The following is a 22,668-nucleotide window of genomic DNA, read 5'->3' on the forward strand; positions in this document are numbered from 1 at the left end:
GCTCTACAGCCACAGTTCCTCATGATAAACTGGGATGTAACTGCTGCTTTGTCTGGTTTGGAAAGATTCTGTAGTCTGGTTACATCTCCAGCATTCCTCAGACCACAATTTGAACACAGAAAACATTCAGACCAGAGTGATGGGAGACAATGACAGTCATTTGAAATGAGGTTTGGCAACAGATTTTCTGACAAATGCTCTGGGATAATGCTTGCAGAGAGAATTGTGCTCCCGGAGATGTGACTTGTTAATTCAGTCTGAGGGAAGAAGATTCAGAGCCGTCATTTATTGGAACCTATTACAGGACTTAATCTGAAGATTTTGACATACTTCCAAGACAAATAGGCTACCAGGAGTGAGACATGTTCAATAAGGTGTGTATTGTAGGAAATGAGGGCTGTAATTGCCATGCTGAGAGAGCTTGTTGTCTATGCAGTTTAATGACCTTCCCCTGGCAGTGTCCCTTCCGACACGATGGGATTCAGAGATGAATCATGGAAAGGGCACCATAGCATTTGAGCCCCACGGAGTAAAACATTAGGAATTACATCTCCTGTAATGCTTGGGCCTCTTCATTAAACATCATGGGGGTGTTTGTAGTTTCCTTGTTTCTCTGCACATCACAAGATTTTCAGCACAAGTTTTCTCTTTGCTTGTAATAGTGAGTTGGACTGAAATTTGTACCGGATAGCTCCACTCAGCAGCACAGATCATGACAGAAACAAGAAGTCCAGTCCTGTTTCTCCTTAGCATTTAACCAAGACATACTTAGCCTTTTAATCTTTCCTTGTGAAACAGTTTCCCCAGTCATGTCAGAATATCTGTCACCATTTTCTGACCTCTCTCCAACTTCTAATTTTCCCACCTGATACTGAGGCAGGAAAAGAAATTTGCTATCTTAGCTGCAATCCACATTATTGAGGAAAAATGGTAGAATGAGATGCACAGACATAGGTCACTTATTGTGCAGGGCTGCAACAACAAAATACAAAAATATAAGGTGTAGAAATTAAACATTTCTAAAACCTGAAAAATACTGAAGACTACTCTACATGTAACAATTTCCCCCTGTACTACCTATATTTATAAATGTTCTTGTGGTTATTTCTATGGTGCTACTTTGGGGTTCCAAGGAATGCTGGAGTTTCTATCCCCCAGCACATTTTATTGCTGCAAGAACAGCAGGTCTTCATAACTAATTTTCATTTCTTTAGGTTAGAACGCTTTTATGTAAGAAGTTGCCTAAGATTTGCTTCTTTTACAGTTCTGACATTCTAGGTGGTGCTGTTTTCAGGATGTGCTTCTTACAGAGGCACCAATTGAGTGGTTGGATGCTGGCAGAGTTACAATCTGGCCCTAAAATGTGAGTGGCCGTTTAGTGCTTGTGAAGTGACAGAAAATTAGGGTTACTAAGTCTTCTCTCACCTAACACAGAAGAAATTTTGTTTTCCTGCATGCGGTGGATGGTCTGCTCTTCCAACCAGCCAGTGCTAACAACAAATACCCCCACTAAGAGAGAGCGATTTCAGCACATCAACCAGAGTTTGCCAGCGTTTCCAGCCCCTCTTTTGGGGCCTTACAGCAACGTTTGAAAGCATGGCTAAGTTTTCTCTGGTTTCTCTAAGTTTTCCTGGGTACACCAGCATTGAGGTGGAGCCTTCAAATTCCTCTTCGCACCAGGACTCCTATATGTGTATATATATACATATATACGCACACACATATATATATATACACATATATAGATATACATATATATATACACATATATAGAGCATTAATTTATTTTTATCGTTGCCATGGCCCTCCACAGCAGCCCTCCAGGGAGGAAGCGAACAATGAGCTCAGGCTCTGCCGTGCTGGAGCGGTTCCCAGGGTACCCTCCATGCTCCAGGTGAGCGCAGCTTTCGGGGCGCAGGGAGCCCCGGGAGGGCCCGATCGGAGCCTGGAACAGCCGGAGGTTAGCGCAGGGCTGGCCGGAGCAGCGGGCAGGGCCTGGGGGCCAGGAGGGGCCCATCCAGCCCCGTTCGCTCCATCCTCGGGCCCATTTTGCCCGCCGGAGCCCCCGGCCCGCCGCCCCCCGGCCCCCTCCCCGGAAGCGCCGCCCGCCTGCCCGGAACCTCGGGAGCCGGAACGCAGCTTGGCGGCGCGGGGGCTGGGCCGGAGCGCGGCGTGGGGCGGGCCGTGGGGAAGATGGCGGCGGCCGTGGCGGGCCCACGTGGGCGCGGGGCCGCGGGCATGGATACGGACACGGACACGGACAGCGGTAACGGCAGTGGGAACGGGGCTCTCTCTTCTTCTGAGGCATCGCCGGCCGCCGGTGATGACCTTGGAGGCCTCTTCTTTCTCTCTGCCCCGTGCGAGCCCGCCGGTGGGTCCGTGGCTCCGGACCCTAGGCCGAGGCCGGCGCCGGTCGGCGTGGGGGGAACGGGAGCTCAGACCCCGGCCCGGCCCCTGCTGAGCCCGCTTCCAGCGGCGTGGCCCGTGGCTGCCATTGCCGCGGGGCCTGCTGGCTGATCCTGCGCTGGCCCTTGGGCTGTTCCCCCTCAGCCCGGGGGTACCGTCCCCAGCTCCTGAATTCCCTCGGCCCGCCAGAGGCTGTCCCCGTTCTGGGAGCGAGGGGAACGGCTGTGCAGAGCTGCCCGAGTTCCGTGTGTGCCAGCCGGGATCTGCTTCTCCCCTAGGAAAGCCCGGGGACGCTCTCGTTCCAGGGATTAACCCTTAGCGCACCGTTCTGCACCGTTCTCGCCTCCTTGCGTGTTGTGTACCTAACCAGTTGTGATCACTTCTTCATTCTATCCTGTGACTGCCCTTCTTTTTCCTCTTTATTCTGGAGGAGTCCTGGTTGTGGCCGTTTGGAGCTGTGGCTCCAGCAGTGGTTCTGTTTGGTTTGAGCGCCAGAGTTGAGCCCAGAGGGAGGCGTTGTGTGGGAGCTTCTTTCAGAGCTCCTTGCTGAATGTTCGCTGTGTTTAACTGTGTGTCTACACCTTGATCACTGAGCGAGTCTGAAAGAGTGAGATAGAGGGATGTGTATGTGTATTTCACAACAACACACACAGAAACAATTAAAACTTTTTATATTAAATCTGTGCTAGATATCAGTCTTTCTTATTCAGAATAGGGCCCCAGATCCTTGACTGATACTCTGATGCATTAAAGAATAAATTATGGCAGGTAGTGGAAACCTTGTTAATTTTTCTGTAATTGTTGAAAGCAAAATGTTGTGGTATTATTCTCCTACTTTATTGGCAGAAGATGTTGTGTGAAGGAAATGATACATGTTTTTGAAAATTTCCTTTTAATAAGTCTGATCTGTTTCTTATGGCTAACTGCAGAAGTTGGTCCTAAGCAGTGTGGGGGATTCAGGTTTGGACTTTCTGTAGTTGTTGTCACAAACAGGGGCTGATTCCTTGTTTAAAAGCTAAAGAGCAGCATGGACAAGGCCCAGGGGTGAAAACTTGACGTTGTTTTAAGTCTAGGAACCAGGACGTGGCTCCTACATGTCATATGTCGTGTGGTGCTGCCGTTCTTTATTTGCAGGCAATGGTTTGAATTTATTTTTTATTGGAAACTCAGAATGTGGATGCAAATATCTAGAAGGATATAAAAGGATGCTTTTAAATAGTTACTGAATGTGTTGAGAAAATTCGCCATTTCTAAACTTCCAATTTGTAGTAAGGACTGTTGGAAAACACTCCCATAGTTTATTTTGAGTGGAGCATGACATACCACTTGGTGGTGGTAAAAGTCATACTGATTGAGATAATGGCCAAGCATTCAGTCATTATTTCTCTTCCACATTTGTTTTGTAACCACAGACTCTCACTTCTTTCCATCAGGATAACCAAATGCTCCCCAAGCCTCTAAACGTGCCTGGGCAGTAGAGGTTTTGTTTTAAATTGATCAGTGCCTCTGTTTTGCTGCTATGTTGTTTGTTAGGGTTTTTTCTAGTTAATCACCTGCACTGTTAAAGACTTCTATTCTTGCAATTTGACCCACTGAACTGAGTAATGAGGACTAGCTCTTCATGTATTTCTTGTGCTATCAATTTGGCTGTTTTCAGCTGTCTTAATTCCAAACTTTGGTATTGTAACTTCAGATTCTTCTTTATTTTGAAGGGCTCATAGGGGTAAGGACGTTTGACTTTGGGGGTGTTTTATTTGTGTAACTTGAGCAGTGGCTTACCCAGAAAAGCTCAGTGCCTCTGGTTTCTTTTGAGCTGCCTCTCTTGATGCTGTATTCCACAGAGCAGTCTCCCCTGGGTTCATTATGCTTGGGTGATTGTAGTTTTGCTGGCAGTGTTGTCTCTGAGCAGGTTTTGCTGTCACGTAAGAAATGCCCCCCAGCTTCAGTTTAATTCCTGTGGCTGTTGCAGTCCAACACCAGATGTCACTGTTGCAGTTTCTCTGGGAGTGTGTACATACATATGTGCACATATTTGTGTGGATAGGCATTCATAAGTTACACTTTTAAAACTGGAAAATAGACAAGTTTTCCCACCACAATTACCAGCCCCAAATATAAAAATTTTCAATAATCTAATTATAAATGTCCAAGGCTGCCCTCTCCCTTTTGCCCAGCCTCTTTCAATCACTTTAAATCATCACTGAGGTGAGCAAGCATTGCACTGCATAGTTTCTAATAAATTCAGTATAATGGTGTGTGCCTGCTTGAGGAATTAATTGTAACAGCGCATTTACAGTAATACCTCGCTCTAAACTTGGATAACATTTACATGTGGAGCAAATGGAACTAGTGAAGGATTCTAAAAACAATTTCTGATACTTTTTTTGCTTATTTTCTTTTTTTTTTTTTAATCCCTAGGTTCTGAGTTAAGCTCAGAACTTCCAGACGACAGCTACTCTTCGGGAGGTGAAGCCGTGGATGGTGATGATGAAGATGAAGCAGCAGCCCCTGGCAATGTGGCTGAAGAGGCAGCAAGCTCCAAAGATGGCCCAAGTTCAGGATGGGCAGATGCCATGGCAAAAGTGCTCAACAAAAAGATTCCACAGAATAAGTCCACCATCTTGGCCAAGAATAAAAGCCTGGAGAAGGAAAGAGAGAAAAAAAAACAAGAGAGGGAAGAAAAGAAGATGAGGGTGAGAAAAAGATGCAGTATTCCATGTGCAGTGACTGTGAGATGGGCTACATGCAAGATAGTCTCAGAGCACTGTCCCAGATCTCTCAGTTTTGGAGTCTCTCCTTCACAGTGATCTTGAGCAGATTAATTTTTTTACTTTCTAGTCATGCTGTGTAAGGTTTTTTCTCTTACTGCTTCTTCTGGGTCATCAGGCAGGCTGAACATTGGCAGCAGGAGTGTTCCAGTCTGTCAGCTTAAGGTGTTTTCTTTTTTGAGGGGCTGAAAGCAGCTACTTTAGCTTGATTCTCTAATTGGCATTGTTAATTTGGGGTGAAATTCTATTTGTTGGCATCACAAATTGAAATAGTTGTCTACCATAGAAAGTGAGGGTGAGAAAGAGAAGAAAACTGCTTCCATTTAAATTGTGCTGTGACTTCCAAAATCAAGGCCTCTAGGTTGAGACTGCAGTAATCATTGATGTGGCTGTGCATTGTTATTTGCTCCCCTGAGTCATGAATAGAAAATAGTTTTCTCATTAGAAAACTCCTGATTGGAGCTTTCTATTCCCATATCTGTGCCCTAAATTGCTTCTGGTTCTGAAACTGGTATGAAGAAACCATGTTGGCAAGTAAGTCATTTGTTTGTGCTTTTAGTGGAACTTTTAATTCCAGGCTCTGATTGATTTCCCTTCAGGCTAGAAATACATTAATATTTCTAATGTCTCATCCTACCAGTTCTGTTTCTGTGGGATAACCAGGTTATTCACCTGACAGTTTGGGACATGCTGCAGTTGGGCCATGGCTTGCCTTTTAAATTCAGAGAGCTTCACTACAGCATCTGCACAGTTATGGTTGTCCTAAATACCTGCTCTCATCCAGTAAATATGTGAGAATACTGCAGAACAGAAATGGGCCACAGGTCCCCAAAGTGACTTGTTTGCTTTAGCAAAACTTGAAAGCAATTTGCCTTTCATTGATTTCTTGCTGATGAAAGGTAGGATAGGGCAGTTCTTTTGATCAAAGGCCAAAACATGGTCATAAACTCAGAAATTCATAGTAGTCTGCCTGTAATTGTAAAGATAAGGACTCTGAAATTCCATTAGAGACTTCTTGCATAAAACAGATTTAATGGAACATCACCAGGCTTAAAACACTGTTAAATTGTTCAGAGGGGGAGAAAAACTTGCTCCTAAAGCAGAGGCCATGAAATACAGTGGTCTCCTATTGCAGCAGAAACAAAGCTGATGGTTTCGTGTCCGCTGGTAGGAAAAGGGGATCAATTTGGTTTTGAAATGGAGAGCCTCCCAAAAATAGACAAAAGCCAGTACTGTACACATGACTTGTTGTCTGGTGGCCACTTGGTGCTCTTCCTGTGTTAGAGTTCTGCCTGTTGTACTCTTTGCTGAGTGTTGCTTTGGTCACAAAGCCATACTGGGACAAGTTCTGTAGGGGGAAGTCAAATTCTCCATGTTCAAAATGTGACATGCCAGTCTTGATGGACCCAGGATTTTACTATGTATAAATTTCTCTGTGGTCAGCTTGTGAAGTGTGGGATTTGAAGGCTGTCTTTGAATAATTTCGTTGCTCAAGGCAGTCGGTGTGAAAGCATCTTTTTCCTAGGCTTTTGTTGCTGGAAGTAGATGACTGAGGTCTGAGTGTGGCCCCTGTTGTGTCAATGCAAGAGACTTGTCCAGCCCTATATTGGAGTTCCTTTTACATTCAACCAGACTGAACTTTGCAGATACTTTTTTTCCTCCTGCTACATCCTCTGTCAGGTCATGCTGCATTCTCAAATGTCCATGTTGTTTCACATAACAATATTTATAACGCAGCTCGATAAAAAGCGGGAATGGGAAATGATGTGCCGAGTGAAGCCAGATGTTGTCAAAGACCGAGAGAAGGAAAGAAATCTTCAGAGAATTGCCACAAGGTATAAGTTTTTCTGAATGCTTTCCTTAAATGTATGTATATCTAAAAGAGGAGGAAAAGGCCTGTGCAGGTAATCTGTTTCCAATCAGGTTGAACTCTTAAGAAGTGACTAGCAGGAGCCGAGAGATTTATAGACAGGTCTGCATTGTACAGTATCAAGTTCAACAAAAGATTTCAGAAGCTTTATGAAAGAGTAAAAATTTAGATGGGAATCTAATGTTTGCTTAGCAGAAGTGCTTTGTTGGATCCCTTCATTTTGTTAATTTAATGCCTTAAAAATGCAGAACAGTTGTTACTACTGTTCTGGTTTTTTGCTTCTCCACAGAGGATTCACCAGATCCACAGTTGTGAAGTTCAGCTGCCTGTTCACATTGTGGTAGTTTGGTGTCACAGAACTAGTTGAACATTTTGATGTGCTGCCTGTATGTCCTTACTCATTCCTCTGCCCTATCCTCCAGCTTCAACTGCCATTAAGAAACTTGCCTAAGTAATTTAATAACTGATTTTAGGACAAATAACATGCTCCCAAGGATGAAACATGCTCAAGGATGAAACAGATCTCAGTGCCATGTTATCAGGCTTACTTCAGAGTCTGAATAGTAGATTTGTTTTGTTACTGGTTCCTAGCAATAGCTGTGAAGGAGGAGTAAAAATTGAAAGTCCTTTATATTCTAGTAAATGTTACTTCTTAACCAAATTGAAGTTCCAGGTAACCATTTTGGGGAGTTAGAAACCATCCAGCATCTGCACTGATCAGTTTTAGTAGGGGCCTCATTTCTGTGGAAGGAACTTGAGTTAAAAGGTTTGCTTTGTTGTCTTTTTCTCTGTCCCAGAGGTGTTGTACAATTATTCAACGCTGTCAGGATGCACCAGAAGAAAATGGAAGAGGAGGTGAAGAAAGCAGGGGGCTCTGAGAGGAAGCGTGCTAAACTGATGTCTTCTGTTTCAAAGAGAGATTTCATTGATGTTCTAAGAAACATGGAGGGGGCTAAAGGAACCAAGGCTGCTAAAAGTAAACAGGTAGGCTTCATCTGTGAGGAAAAAATGCTTACAAGGTACCTTCTCAATATAAAGACTCTCTGTCAATCTGCTTGCTCTTCATAAACCTCTGACCCAAATGGCTGGGATGTTTTGAGACTTTTGGAAGGGAACAAGTAGCCTATTTTCCCTGTCTTTTGACTATCAAAGTACAAAACACTGGAAGCTCTTCTGATAAGACATGGAGCCTTTTATGCACTTAACTTGGTTTAGCTGTGTTTAAAAAAAGATTATGAAACACTAGATTTTCTCTTGGATTTTACACCAAGCATGGAACAAACTGCTAGATTCTGGTGGGTTGTGACATTTGGAATTTGGCCAACAATAGTTAGCTCCTTGAAATCATCAAAGACCTGGAGGCTGTTCATCTTACATGGTATATTAGACTGTACTTGTGTGTCCCCAGAGTCTGGTCATGTCAAACTCGCTTCCTTTGGGTGATTATGGTGCCTGAAACTGAAGGATTTGCCATACAAAATGAATACCACAACAGAAAGAAACACAGGCCTGTTAAACCTTATATGTAGGCTTTTCTTTCCCTGATTCTCTGTGTGTGTTGGGCTGGTGTGGCTTCCTTGCTCTTGAGATGTTTTGGAAAGAAATACATTCCACTTTTCCCAAATGTGTTTGAGACACAGCGTAGTTGGACACATCCAGCTCTTCATCAGTTCTTTCAGCTCACCAAGTAGCTCAGGGTTGAAAACAAGTTGCCCAGACAACTCTTTCTCGTATTTCAGGAGCTGCACGTTTTTGAAGCGTATTTGTGTTCAGGTTTGAACTCTGTGCTTGGTGGTGGGTGGAATACTGCAGTTGGCACAGACACACTGCACTTAACTAAGTGCTTTTCTGTGCCAGGAAGAAATACTTTAATCAGTTGGGAGACAACATTTTGTCATATGTTTTTTGTTTGTGTGCACTTGGGGGACATGCTGAAACACTGCCTGGCATGGAGTGCTCATACAATTTTCATGCAAGTGTAATATTAAAGTATTTTTTAAATTCTTTGGATAATGAGAACAATTTAGCTTGGTGCTGACACTTTATTTCTCCTTAAATAATTCCAGCTTGCTTGTTTGGGTGGGGGGACATGTGTATGTGTGTGGTTCCCTTTTTTTTGGTTCATTTGTTTGTTTCTCCTCCCTTGGAATAGCAAAATATTGGAAGAATGGCAGTGCCAACTACCATTGTAGTCAGCATTAAGTCAATATCTGAGCAAGAACTAGGACGTTTGTTTTGTGCCACATTGTAGCAGGGCAATTTTTTAATTACTAGGTCAGAAAACACAGATTGTAAATGTTTCTATGCTAAAGAAAAGTTTTATTTTGGCAGCATCAGTAATAGCATATTTCCATTCAAGACCTCTGGAGATGTTTTAGATGCTGGCTGGTTAGTCTTGGGTTTGAGTATTAATGTAGGTGCTGCTTTCACATTGCTTGTGCACAAAAGCTGGGGTGGGGATTGGGATTTTTGGTTGGGTTTTTTAATTGAATGTCTGCCTAGGCAGACCACCCCCTTTCCTCTCTCCCTTGTTTCAGTGACTCTTCAGCCTTTGCTTCAGTGAGTCTCCATTCAGTTTAACACTGAACCAAACTCTTCAATAACTCCTTTTCAAGCTGTTCCTAATCTGCCTTATTTTCTCTTGAGAACATATCTTACTCATTTAGCAAGCTCCCCTCCTGGTAGTTGTTGAGGGTTGAGGTTGAGGCCAAAATCTGCTCTTCATTCTCTTTCTCAGAATTACACAAATATTTAGCCACTGAACACTTCTGCTGGCCTCCACTGTTATATCTCTGCTTCTTGGTCTTTGAGAGTGTTTCAGAGAGTAGGAAGCCTGGATGAGGTTTTTCAGTAGTAAATTCCTTGCAGCAGGGTTTCAGCAGATTGCTTGTGCCATCTGAAAGCTTTTGTTTGTTTTGTGGGTTTGTTTTTAGCAGTCGAGAGTATAGAGTGTATTCGTTTTTAAAAAGGGGGGGAGATACATTTATTTATCTCAGCAAAAACAATGGAAGAGATGCCAATCCCAAAATCCAGGCACTCTGCCATCAATTAAAAGGCAGTCCAGAACAATAAAAACATTACCCCACCCACATAAAACAAGCAGTCAGCAGGAAAAATATCAGAAAAAAGTTTTACCAGTGAAAGCAAACTTTTTTTGACTCAAGCCTTGTGCTGTGACAAGAGACTTGACTGTATTTTGAGAATGGGTGAAAGCATTTTCTTGCTCTGCAGGAGTTTTTAAATGTAAAATTTGCTTTGTATTTTTAAAAGTTTGGCAATTTCTTTCAAGTGTCAGGGGTTGTTGAAGAAACCCCTTTTAAAGTTCTGTTGATTGACTATTTAGCCAAGTATATTTATGTGTGAAAAAAAGAAATTAAATGCTGTGTAAAGGCCCATCTGCAGCAGTGTAATTTCAAAGCAGCATGACCACTTTTTAAATTTTGTTCTCCGTTTCCATCAGCTTTATGCATGCCTGGGAAGGGCAGGTAACCTGTGCCCCACTAGAACATTGTTCATAGTCTTGTTTACTTTTAGCCATTGGCCTAAATGTTACTTGGCATATACTTACCAACTTAACTATGAAGGAAAGACTGTTAGGCTGTGTAAGTTTTCCTGTGCCCTTCTTGTGAAATTGTAGCCCTTCTTGGAGTTCTGTGTGCCCAGCTGGGAGTAATTATTTTTCTGAGCTGGAGCCAAGAGCTTTGCCTTTCATATCATTTGCTGTTTATCAAAGTATTTCTTAATCCTTGCTGAGCCAGCTGACTTGTGTAATATTTTTTCCTGTTTTTTTTCAAGTTACTGTGCATGATGCTTGCCTCTGGGTAAGATCATCTAATTTCTCTCCCCTCACCACCTTGTCTGAAGCCTTGCAATGTGGGAGAAAAATGTAGTCATTAAAAAAAATAATAAAAATCCCACTTGTTTGTGTTCGGATGGGCTTTTTTTTTTTAAGTTTTGGGTTGGGCTTTTCTATGAATCGTTCATTGGCAGATATGAGAGCTTTCAATTTGTTCAACAAAATTCTTATACATCAGCTTTTCATTTCAGAATGTGTTGGTCATATCTTCTTGTAAGACACTACAAGAAACTTTAATAAACTGTAGGTTTAGAAAGGGTATGTTCAAAAGAGCTGTTTTTTCAGGCCTGGAGACTGAAGTTATTTTTATGTCTATAGAAAGAATACAGAAGTAGGTAGTGGCAGTAAAGGATTCCTTGTAGGAACCTTTTGTTTTCTTTAGGTCCTTAATACAGGGTGCTCTTAGGAAGTACCCTTGTTTCCAGGGTCGAGTGAAGTTTCTGTTCTAGAATTGCACAGATATGTTGGCTAATCTAGCAAACTACATGAAGTCTTGAAATCTTAATTGTAAGAAAACAAGGAAATTCAGAAGAAATTCAGATTTTTTCTCCACACTTGCTGTGTATTAGTTACAATTTCATCTTGACTTTTTTAATTTGTGCTGCTCCCTGTTAGGCATTTTACTGTGTGGTAAAACATTTTTTAGTGACACATAAACAACTGGCATGAAAGTTACAGATGCTCTTTATGACACATATAACCTGCGCTCATTGACCTTTCATTTTTTATTAGGACTTTGGTTTTGCTTCAACTTGTAAACTTTCTTAAACCAGAGCATTTCAGTGGTGAAAGTAAGAGCAGGATTTCCTAGTCTACTTCAGTAACCATGATCCAAATTCTGCAAGGTAATCTTTCTGTAAGCTCGGCTCAGTACATGACCCCAAGGTACAATTTGCTTCCTGTGTTGGGATGGCATCTGGAAAAAAATGGTATGTTGGTCTCAAAATACTGCCTATTTTAAAATAAATTATTGATGGGAAGGAAGATGAGTGGAGAAGAATATAAGTGCTATTTCATAGCAGTGATTGCTCATATGGGACTTAAAGTGCTTTTCCAGAAAAGTTACTCCTACCTCAAGCAAATTTTATAAATGCTCCAAGTATCTGGTAGGTAATTTGTAAGGGCAGTGATTAGAGTCAGACTTACTATAGATTTTTCTTCTGTTCATGAGACTTTATTTTAAGCCGCAGTTTGAAGATTGTTCAAGGGCAGGAGGAATGTTATGCTTCCAAGTTCGACCACTGTTCTTGCTGGGATACAAGGATTGGCATGGGAGCTTTCATTTTTTAAGCTAAAAGGGGGTATAAATTGTGCTTTCCACATTAAAAGTTGCGTCAGTTTAAAAACTGAGGGTGACTGCATTCTTATCCTTGCAGCTTCTTGAGTACTGGCCATCAGCTTGGTCTGTTTCTTTCCACTGCTTTCACAGTGTAGAAATGGGGAGGGTGAAAAGAAAAAACAACAACTGCTTTCATTCATATATTCCTCTTTGGAGTGACAATAGTCTGAACAGTTGCTTCAGTCTGTATTATGAAATTGTTTCTGAAGTGTGGATGAAGGCAGAGATGACAAGGAAATTTGGAAAGGTGTATCAACACCTCTTTCAATCTTAACAGGAAACTTCCTGAGGTGATAATGGCATTGCAGAGTAGCACGAGTTTATTACTACAGCTGTTGTATGCTGGTTTTACAGACCTAATTGAAGGAGTAACCAGGCATGCATGTATTCCAGCAGATTTGAGGGGGCAGCCAAGTATTAATTTAGTTCAGCTGTAGCCAGAGTAGATGTATTCTCCCAGTTTTAATAAATGTCTTCCCATCACATGCACAAAAACTTTTAATTTGGATTCCTTTGGATCCTGCATTTTTATCTGTTTTTCCTAACTGAATGTACATTCTCTTGAAGGTTACCCCATATATGTTTGGAGCTGATGCTTTATATGAAGTTTTTTGGTTTTGTACCAGAAAGTTGCTGACAACTAATTGTATGCTGTATTCTTAGAAATATCCTTAGGGATAAATGCAGTGCAGCCTGCCACCAGTTTGCTATATCCTATATTCCTTAGGTTCTTTAAGGTAAAGGGTTGTTGTGCAGTACTAGAGGTTGTTTGATTATGACATTTTTACTTTGAATTTGTTTAGAAGTTGTATTAACTTAGAGAGTTTGGGTCATCAACAGGATTGGGTTTTTAAGACGTGCAAGCTCAGTTCCCTGACTGTTATCATAGCAGGTAATGCAAATCTGTGTTAACATGGGAATGTAGACCTTTTCCAATATTTAAATGTAAGTTTAAATCTGTCAGCGTTTCAATATTTAAATTTGATTGATTCGGTGTCAAGAAGTTGACACTGTAAATTCAACTCCACATAAGACAATTAAGGGTCATGTGAAGGGCGGTATTTCACTAGCTTTACTATTTTTCCTGTGGTATTATACTCAGATATCCCTTTCTGTCCTCTTTATCAGATATTTGATCAGAAATCAGGAAGGGAAAAGGCTGTGATTTTGCACTTTGTTCCCATCTACCTCTTTTTTCATCCTCTTGCTGTTCTGTGTTCCTGACAGGTTCTTTCTCCCTGCACCTGAGGGCCAAGCAAGTATCCTGTGCTTAAGGCAGGAGCAGCCCTGACAGCTGTTTGCACAGAAAGGCCGGTCCCCTGTGTGTCATCATGAGTCACTCTCAGTTCAGCTGAATGCTGCCTGCTAAGATGCAGATAGTGTGTGATCAGTGAGGACAGATATCTTAGAGAATTTGGATGGTAAATGCTTATTGCATTTACTGAGGTGATGACCTGAGTTTTGGGGAGGGCCATCTTTCAGATGTTTATAACTTGTCCAGATCCAGGCAAATGTTCATGGAGATAGCAAAAGATATGTTGCCAGCTCCAAAACACATCCCTAACTGATTTTTCAGTTTAAAAAGAATGAATGATGCAAGGTATTAATGGATTCCTGTAGAAAATGTCTCTTTCTTCCTTAGAGCTGAAGACAAAATACTTTAAGTTTGTCTTTGTGTGAAAAGGAATGAAGTGGTTATATTTGAAACATCGCAAAATCCTTCACCATGAAGCAGTTGAAGTTTGGCAAATTTTTAAGTGAATATAAACAGGGACTTGTGATTGAAATGTCAGGCAATGCTGAGACAGCTCCATCTGTCAGATTTGAGAGTAACTTGCCTTGTTATTTGTTTATTAGTGCACAGGATACTATGATGTGTTTTGTTTTCCCAGAAGATGTTGCAAGGCTTTTTTTTTTCAGTAAAACATTTGCAAAACTTGTGGCATACATCTCCTTTTGATCTTCCTGTGAGTATACAAAGCACAAAGAGTCAAATCCTATTAGACTTTTATCTGGTAAATCAAGTTGGAAGCCTTTTAAAAGCAGCTCTCCACTCTTGGCTTTGTTCATAACTCTTATAGGCAGGGCAGTGTACTTAGAGAAAAATACATCTAAACATTTCATAAAGTTTTATAGAAAAATGTTCTCTGGAAGTAGGAAGGTTTGGGTGGAGCTTGTCTATCTGAATAAGTTTGTTTTCCCCATCTGAGCATTTGCTATTGGAAATTATCAAGGAAAGTGATTCCTTTACTTTGAAGTTTTATTAAGGTATAAAATGTTGTGATTTCCAGAGTGTGTGTGTTATAAATGACCTCTGTGAGTACCTACTCATCTGTTTATCTTGGTCAGTAGACTTCAGGAGTGGTGGATCAAACTCCTTCCAGCCTGCAATGGTTAGAGGGTTGCTGAGTTCAGTAACTTTTTTTTCAGAACTGTGGGAAGTTCCAGCCAGTTTTTAATGAGTGTTTCTGAAATTTACTGAAAGATTAGAAAATGTAAACCAGGTTTCTAAAACCTGGTTAGTATTACAAATTATACTAAAACTGCCTCTTGGAAAGGTCTGACCTCTTTTTGGTTTGCTGCTGAACTTGGGACAGTGGTCTGCAGGTGGTCTGTGTCATTTCTTCTCCACCTGCAGCTGTTGGGAAAGCCCATACAGAAACACATACAGAGATGCAAAGGTCAGAAATGCAGAGAAAGGGTAGCCAGATGTTTAAGATAAGGGATTGGGATCTTGGGCAGTTTACATCTTCCTTCATGAGGCTGCTTTCAAAAAGCAGCCTGGGAGTGTTGAGGGGTATGGTCTGTTCCTTAATGAGCTTGCCACTCATACATGGCAATGTGAGGGGAAATTACAGGAATATAAGATCAGAGAAATTTGGATTTGGAGACCTCTAGGATATGTCTCAAAAACCATTGAAGTAAAAGCAAGGGCAGTGACTGTAGGGAGGTGAAATCAGACAAGCTGCTTAGCAGACATGAAAACATCATTATTTCACATTGCGTAAAGCTTAGTTCCTTGTAGACTCTGTTTTGGTGTTTTTTTATTCCTCACCCTCCTACCTCAAAGTTTTTTGGATCCTTAACTTCTTCTGGGACTCAAAAGTGGAAATCCTGAGTTAGGAAGAGGCCTTTTCTTTGCCCCACTTCCTTCTCATCAGCTGTTCTGTGAGATGATTTCTCAAGTGCTGAAGGGACAGGCATGGTCATTTCTGTAGCCCTTACTGTTTGAGACAACCTTTTGGGACTCACTCCCTTATGCCTCTTGCTAAATGATAATGAAAGACAGTGGGTGATTTTAGCATCATTTGTTGGAAATAATTTGAGTGATATTCATATTATTTAAAAATTTGCAAGATGCTAATTTATTGTAAAAAAATCAGAAATACTCCAAACAGCTGCAGGTCTGCATGTTTCTTTACTGGGCCAGCAGGCAAGCTTTTATAACAACTTGCAGAAAATTTTAGGTACCCAGCTGAGATAGTGCATAAGTGTCTTTCATAAATGGGTGACATCTGAGAAAAATCTGCTGTGACTGGAAAATGTTTGTCTAAAGTAAACTGTTGAAAGACATTAAGATGTGACTTCTGAGGGACAGCACAGTGGAGGCCTTTATCTTGACTGTATAATTTTTACTAGGTACTCTTGCTATATCTGTGCATTTTCCAGGTACAGCTTGGTGGTTCAGGAACTGAGCAGCTTGCTCCTGGCGTAGCATGCCCTTGCTACACATCATGCTCATTAAAACATGGGAAGGGAGTCCTGATGCCAGTATGGCCAAACAGGTCATGCAGCAGCATGTGGTGGAATTCCTTGTGCAGCACAGGGGTTTCTGAGATGGCTGCTGTCGATGGCTGGAGTACAGCGCAGGCTGAGGCGTTCCAGAGCGTCCTGTGTGCAGAAGGGCCCTGTGTGAAGCTTGAATTCTTAAAATATTTTTGCTTTTCCTGACAGAAATAATAATTTATGAGGTTTCTGGTGAACCAAGCCTGAGGAAATCTGTTCTCTCATAAGCTTTTTCTAAGATTCTTCTTTGCAACTGAGCATTTAATAACAACGCTTCTGAATTTTCTTCGTTGCTTAGGCCCAGGTTTATGCTTGTTTTTAGAAATTCTGTAATTGAGTTCTGACCCCTCCAAAGCTGGGCCATGTTTAAGCCTCTGCGTGCCAACCCAAAGCATTCCTTCTCATTCACACATCCCCAGTTGTAGTAAACCCTAGAGGAGGATGTGAGGATGGGGAGATTCCTCGTGCAGGTCATTACGCTCTGGGTGGTCTTCTGGCTGTGCTCAAAAGGAAAATCACTATTTGTTGTGCTTGTAGTAATAATTCCAGTGTGTTACTTACAGAGAAGTTTGAACAGAAACAGCAGGTCTCAAAACACACTGTAAAAAAATTTCATTCTTAGACTTATTTACTAGAATTGCCAGAGTAGATTCTGGTGTATGTGAGAAAGCTTGTGATCTGGGTAAATCCCCTGTCCCACTGTTGGTACCCACAGTGTAGTGTCACTTCAAGTACACCAGGGCAGTTTAGTTCAGTCACTCTGAGTTCTCATTCAGAGAGAGAATGCAGATGGGCATTGAATAACTCTCACCCTAAGGAATAAATGATTGTGCAGAGTTATACTGCAGTAGAATAGATTTCTTTTGTGCAGCTCACATGTTCTGCAAGCTGAAAATGCTTCCCAGAGTGAGTTGCTGTGAGAACTGAGCTCAGAAGTTCAAGATAATATCAGTGTAGTTTGTATTCTCAGTTTGCACATTTGTGGGGTTTTGGCTGTTTGGGATCAGGCTTACATAGGAACCTTTCTTAGAGTCTTGCTGCAATTCAAATCAGATGAAGTTGCCGGCAGCACTAATGATCAAACCCAAGTATCGTTTTCCTGTTAAAAATCATTGCATTTTGTTTTCTGCTTACATTTCTGCTTTAGATACTTTGGCTGCAGTTTTTTTCATTTCTTCCCAGCCTGGAGGAAATTTATTTTCTTAGCCTGTGAGCTCGCATATTGCTGAAAATTAACTTAGGAGAAATGATTATGCTGGTGTTCTTTGCTTTTCATTCCCTCCCCCTCCTCTGCCAAGTGGCGGTTTTATTATTATTATTATTGTTATTTTAAATTCAGATTTAACACAGCTCAGTGTATGCCTGTGCTGCCTGATTGGGTTTTTTTGAGCTCAGTTTACATGGACTTGCTTGGGGATGAGAACCAGAATAGAAGCAGTCATTCAGAGCAAGATGCAGGCTGACAGGGAAGGTAATTGTCAGATGTGTGTGAGAATGTGTTCTGGCAGTTACGCTTTTTAACTTCTTCCTCATGACAAAAGCTTCGCTGTCTCAAGGTCTTAAATGTTTGTATTGAGCAAAACAGAGGAACCTGGGGAGGCAGTTCAGATTAATTAGACACGTTAGAATTGTTTTCTCAGTGCTTAAAGTTGTTGCTTGAGAGATATTTATGTTAGAAATTCCTTCCCTGACAGGTACAAATAAACATTTATTGTAGGTGATGGTAAAGAGAGATGCCCCTGCAAGCTCTGGCATTTCATTTTATACACAGAGCAAAGGCATGGGGGTCCAGTGTGCTGATTGTAATCCCTAGGTCTGAAAAATGTTCCTTTTTGAAAAGCCTGGAATTCCTGTCTTCTTCTGGACACTGCTCTTGGGGAATCTCCGCGGTGCTGTAGGTGTGTTTGTTGTTCTGCAGATGCAGAAGCTGGAGTTGCTCAAGTGACCCAAGCTGGTGGGCAGTGGAGTGAAATGCTGTCTTTTGTCTGATTTCAAGGCATATCTTCTTTTAATGCCATTACTTACCAGTAGGCACTGTGGACTTTGGTCTGCTTGAGTGTAAGGTTCTGAAAAGCTTGGGCAGGTATCATCCTGCTTGAGACAGAGAGGATTGATCCCACACCTTGGTGTCAGTGCTGTCTGCCACAGCTCCAGTGTTGAGTTTGGCAGTCTGAGTTGAATATACTGTCTTGTCATTTACCAAGAGCAAATTTTGTAGCTCCAGTTTTTTGTGATGGTAAAGAAATGAACAAAACCATGGAGATTTCTAACTTGATCTTATAGCTGCTGTTGCTACCACAAGGCTTTCATAGACCAATTCCTTTAAAAGCATCCAGGAGGCAGTTCCAGCCTGGATCCTGCAAGGGTCAGCTGCTTGTTCTAAGTGACAGAACTAATCTTAGTTGGAGCTTAGTTTGGACCGCTGTTGGGTGGTTTTATTAGGACTTGGCCAAGAATTTCAGTTCCTCTTGTCCTGGTGCAGATTTTAGGGAGTGTGTCTTCAGAGCAGAATTAGTTCAGGAAGTATGTCCCCACTGCAGAGAGGCTTTAGCTAATGCTGTGATAGCCTAGCAAGTAGGCAAGTTTTTTTGTTTTTTTTTAAATTTATATACTCTCTTCAACTGCACTATGAGTCCATCAGAGCAAGTATCAGCACTAGAGTAACCACAGTGCATGCTTTGGTCTGCTTTATTTCAGCTCATGATAACAAGTTCATCACCAGCAATTAGTAAAACAACAGTGACTCTTGAGGTATTTTACTAATTGCTGCCTCTCAGACCTTTGGAAATAGGTTGGCAGACCCTTCTGGCAAAGAAAACCCAATTCCAATGTATAAAAGAGGAGAGGAAAAAAAGCAACACGAGAATTTTTCACTCCTTGCCTTACTGAAGGATTCACATTATGTAGCATTACACTGTGTTGTTTATATAATCTGCTTTGTTTTCATTTGGGGATGTTCAAAGGGGACTTCAGTGTTGTAGTGAGATGTGCATGAACAGCTGACTGGGACTTCAAAAGCATTTGTGTTGATTGAAAGTTGGTTTATTTTCCACGTGCCAAGAATCAGTTTTGTTTTATTTAGATGAAACTAGATTATGGCATTGAAAACCCAACTGTATTAACATTCTTAAATAAAGCAAGTTGGGAAGTGATGTTACAGTTCAACTAATTGTTAATTATACAAATATTGTCACTGCATATTTTCTTAAGACTTTGGGAATGTTTTGTGATGCACTAGATTTGGAGAGTTTTTATTCTGAGGGGAAAATAAGCAGTAAATGAGTTAGGAATGAAGATACTAAATAAGGCATTTTCTTCACTTGGAGGCATGCTTAAAATTGATTAAATATTTGCTTTCAAGCATTTAATCTTCATCCTTGAGGCATGAACATGCTACCTCTGTCTTTCTCCTTTAGGCTTGTTGTAAAACTCTATTCAGGCCTTTGTGGTATCTTACAGAATGGGTAATGCTATGGAGGATCAGCATCCCTCTTTTGTTCAAGTCCTGCTTTTGTCCTGTTCTTCACTTGACATAGCCAGAAAGAAGGGCTAATGGTTGCTGAATAGTAGCTTGGGATGAATTTGAGGATTGAGCTTTTCAAACCCTGAGCTTGCAACTGTCATTGCTGATAATAATCTACTCCTTCTGTGCTGTTAAAAACCAAAACAAAATAAGAAAAAAAAAAATCCCTGTTCTGCATATCTGGAAAAAAAAAGGAATTCTGTTGGGTTAATTATTGAAAACAAAAAATGTAGATTGTTTTGTAAGAAATATAGGATGTTTTCTTTTAAGTATTTCAGATTCAACTCTCTTAAATTTCACTGTTCTAATGATTTATCAAAGATCTGGGATTAAAAAAGAAAGAACTTGGTGATTTTTGTGATTTTTTTTTTCTAAACTGTTCTCTACTCTGCAAAGACAAACATGTACAACTGCAATACAGTTTAAAAGGAGGAAAACAATAGTTACCCTCGCCTTGCATCCCAGAACAGGCAATCTGTGTTTGCACTATCATAACAATGCAGATAAATCTTGTGAAAATTTTAAGGTCTGCCTAGGGACCTGCCTTATCTGTAGCTCTTTAATTCCAGGTAATTGATTGCCCCTTCTGAGATGATTTTAGGTTTACTGGGTGTAGCACTTGAAGAAAAGTGCTGCAAGAGTAGTGAGTGGTTAGGAGGCACTACCCTTGGGAAAAGGGGAATTGTTGGATGGGAGAAGCCATTAATGAGAGCATCTTTGAAGGCACAAAAGCAAACCCTAAACTGAAACCCAGTGCAAACATCCTGAGGAACAGCTGTGTAGTTTCTCTTTATTTGAGCTGGGCCCTGGGAAATTCCGTTTGGGAAGAAATGTGTTAAGACTTGCTATTCTACTTTTGTGACGGCAGTGTTTGATAAAGAGCTGCAGAAGTCACATGTAGCATTTCTGCTTTGATTACCTATTAAAAACACATACCTTGTTTGGTAGGCATTTTGCACTCAGATAACTTCTGATGGGGTGATAGGACATGTTTTATTTACAGTAATGGACTCGCATTCTTCATTTCTCTGTTCTCCTGAAATCAAATTCCATATGCTGCTCTATCCCAAATCTTGATTCCCACAGGCTTCAGCTAAAACATGCAGTGGTATCACATTCCTAGAAGCATGGCAGAGAAGAGGTGTGGACAGATGTCTACAGTGATCATACATTTACTGCAGGTTCTGCATCCAGGAGGCAAATCTTGTCTGCAGAGCATGCTGAGGTCCCTTCTTTGGAGCAGGGGAGTGGGGAAAGCCTCCCTGGGGTGCCAGTGTTAAATTTATTTTCAAAGACCTTGCAGAATTAAATTAGTGTTTTCAGTGCCCCTAATTCCACTTTGGTAGGACAGTTTTTTGCTTGCCTGCTGGACACTGAGCCATGTTATTCCTCAGAACTGTTTCGCTGCTAAGGCATAAACACTGAAATAAATCCTTGCTCAGTACATCGAGCAGCTCTGGGTATTTTCCTCCGGGAAGGACGCAAGCACAGCTTCCAGCTGTTGTGTGGAGGTGTTGCCACAGGATGGGGCTGTTGCACTGCCAAACGGGATCTGTCACCTCCGGGAGCCGCGACCGAGCGCTGCTTCCAGCGCTAACCTGAAACCCCGCTCCCGGCCCTTCTCTTCATTGTTCACCAGCCCATGCAGCGGGCCTCGAGTTTATCCACTTCCAAGAGCTAGGAAATTTGGAGTAAGGTGTTGTTGGCTTGCTAAGAGTAGATCAACTTTGTTTCTTTTAGAGGCAGCTTTGTACCATATGACAAGCCCAGGTAGTGAGGTAATAATTCACATAAAGGGGATTTGGTTCACGTATCACCGAATATGTTAAATATTAAATTTGGGGGGGTTAAGCCTTTATTAAATCCATATTTGTGTTTTAGAAATGTGCCAAGAAGTGTTCTAATGAAGCAGCACCTGGGGGTTAATAAATGATATCATGAATCCATTCTGATTGCCAAGAAAGATTTTAATAAAGGAAGCCATGCCCAGGGTTGACTGTTTCATCCGTGAGGAATAATTGTTTTGTTTCCATATTTCTTTTATTGGTTGGTTAAAACAAGTTTGCATTTTAGCATCAAGTCATTTTTGGTTGTTCTGCATGTTTCAGTACCATTTGCACAAAGACCTGGCCCCCAGTCTGCTGATTGTGGGAGGTGTTATTTTGATTTCATGGAGACCTTGCATCTTTTACTGCCTTTCACATTTATCTCGTTGCTCTGTTCTTTCTTCTCTTCCCCTCAACTATTCAGGGTGAAGTGAAGTCTGAGGAGGGGCCAGAATGGAATATACTGCGTGATGACTTCATGATGGGAGCATCTATGAAGGACTGGGACAAGGAAAGCGATGGAGAGGGCAACACTGAAGAAGGAGGTGGTCTGAAACAAGAAGATGACAGTGACTGAATGAAAATCATTCAAGATAATGTTTTATCTTCTTAAGTTTGTTTGGATAAAAAGTCAGCATTCTATGAATGTACAACACTTGGAGGATACCTCTTTTAAAAGGAAAAAAAAAAAAGACTTACACAACCTTGGAGTGTTTTCTCCTCCATGTCAAACTTTTATTTAATATAGCTCCATTTGCTATACTGAAATCCTGAAATATTTTCCAAAACAAGTATAATTTTCAACATATTTCCAAAACATTTTGTACAGTCAAAATAGTGGCACTTGCCCAATGAAAGATAGATTTTGCCAAGGTCATTAAAAGTTTACACATTAGTCATGGCAATTGATGTATTAGTGTGTCTGCATTTCCAAATCACTGCTGCACTTTGAAAAGTTGTTGCAATTTGCAATAGAAATGGCTTACAATAAACACAGAAATGCCCTCACCTTGTAAAGTTATTGGGCTCCTATAGAGTCTTTACTACTTTGGCCAGAAAATGTTCTGTAGATAATAAAGGAAAGTAACCATTCATGTGATAGTTCTGGTCTAGGAGCATTAGTTTGATTGGAGACAACTCTGGAAACAGAACTGTAAAGACAGAGACTTGACCCTACTGATAGGGTTTAGTATTTATATATGTATATATATGGTTTTTCCATTGCCAGTCTGAGATTGTATAGGCTAAGAGTCTGGTAGGAAAGAGCAGTCATTGCTATTTCACTGGGGAGGGA

At 41.3% G+C, this 22,668-nt stretch overlaps 1 protein-coding gene across 1 annotated transcript; it reads left to right on the forward strand.

Annotated features, from left to right (window-relative positions):
- The first annotated feature begins 2,141 nt into the window (after positions 1 to 2,141).
- RRP15 (ribosomal RNA processing 15 homolog) lies at positions 2,142 to 22,395 on the forward strand. Its single transcript, XM_064709139.1, has 5 exons — positions 2,142 to 2,266; positions 4,825 to 5,099; positions 6,912 to 7,009; positions 7,842 to 8,028; positions 21,799 to 22,395. The coding sequence occupies exons 1-5, from the start codon at positions 2,194 to 2,196 to the stop codon at positions 21,949 to 21,951; spliced, it is 786 nt and encodes a 261-aa protein (XP_064565209.1). The 5' UTR covers positions 2,142 to 2,193; the 3' UTR covers positions 21,952 to 22,395.
- The last annotated feature ends 273 nt before the right edge of the window (positions 22,396 to 22,668 follow it).

The sequence above is a fragment of the Zonotrichia leucophrys genome, chromosome 3 (assembly GCF_028769735.1).
Source record: "Zonotrichia leucophrys gambelii isolate GWCS_2022_RI chromosome 3, RI_Zleu_2.0, whole genome shotgun sequence".
Taxonomy (NCBI): Eukaryota; Metazoa; Chordata; class Aves; order Passeriformes; family Passerellidae; genus Zonotrichia; species Zonotrichia leucophrys.

Excerpts from the sequence above, each read along its gene's own strand:
- RRP15 (XM_064709139.1), top strand. The coding sequence starts at position 2,194 with ATGGCGGCGGCCGTGGCGGGCCCACGTGGGCGCGGGGCCGCGGGCATG. Across the intron at positions 7,010-7,841 it reads CTTCAGAGAATTGCCACAAG|AGGTGTTGTACAATTATTCA; the intron begins GTATAAGTTTTT and ends TCTCTGTCCCAG. Across the intron at positions 8,029-21,798 it reads AGGCTGCTAAAAGTAAACAG|GGTGAAGTGAAGTCTGAGGA; the intron begins GTAGGCTTCATC and ends TCAACTATTCAG.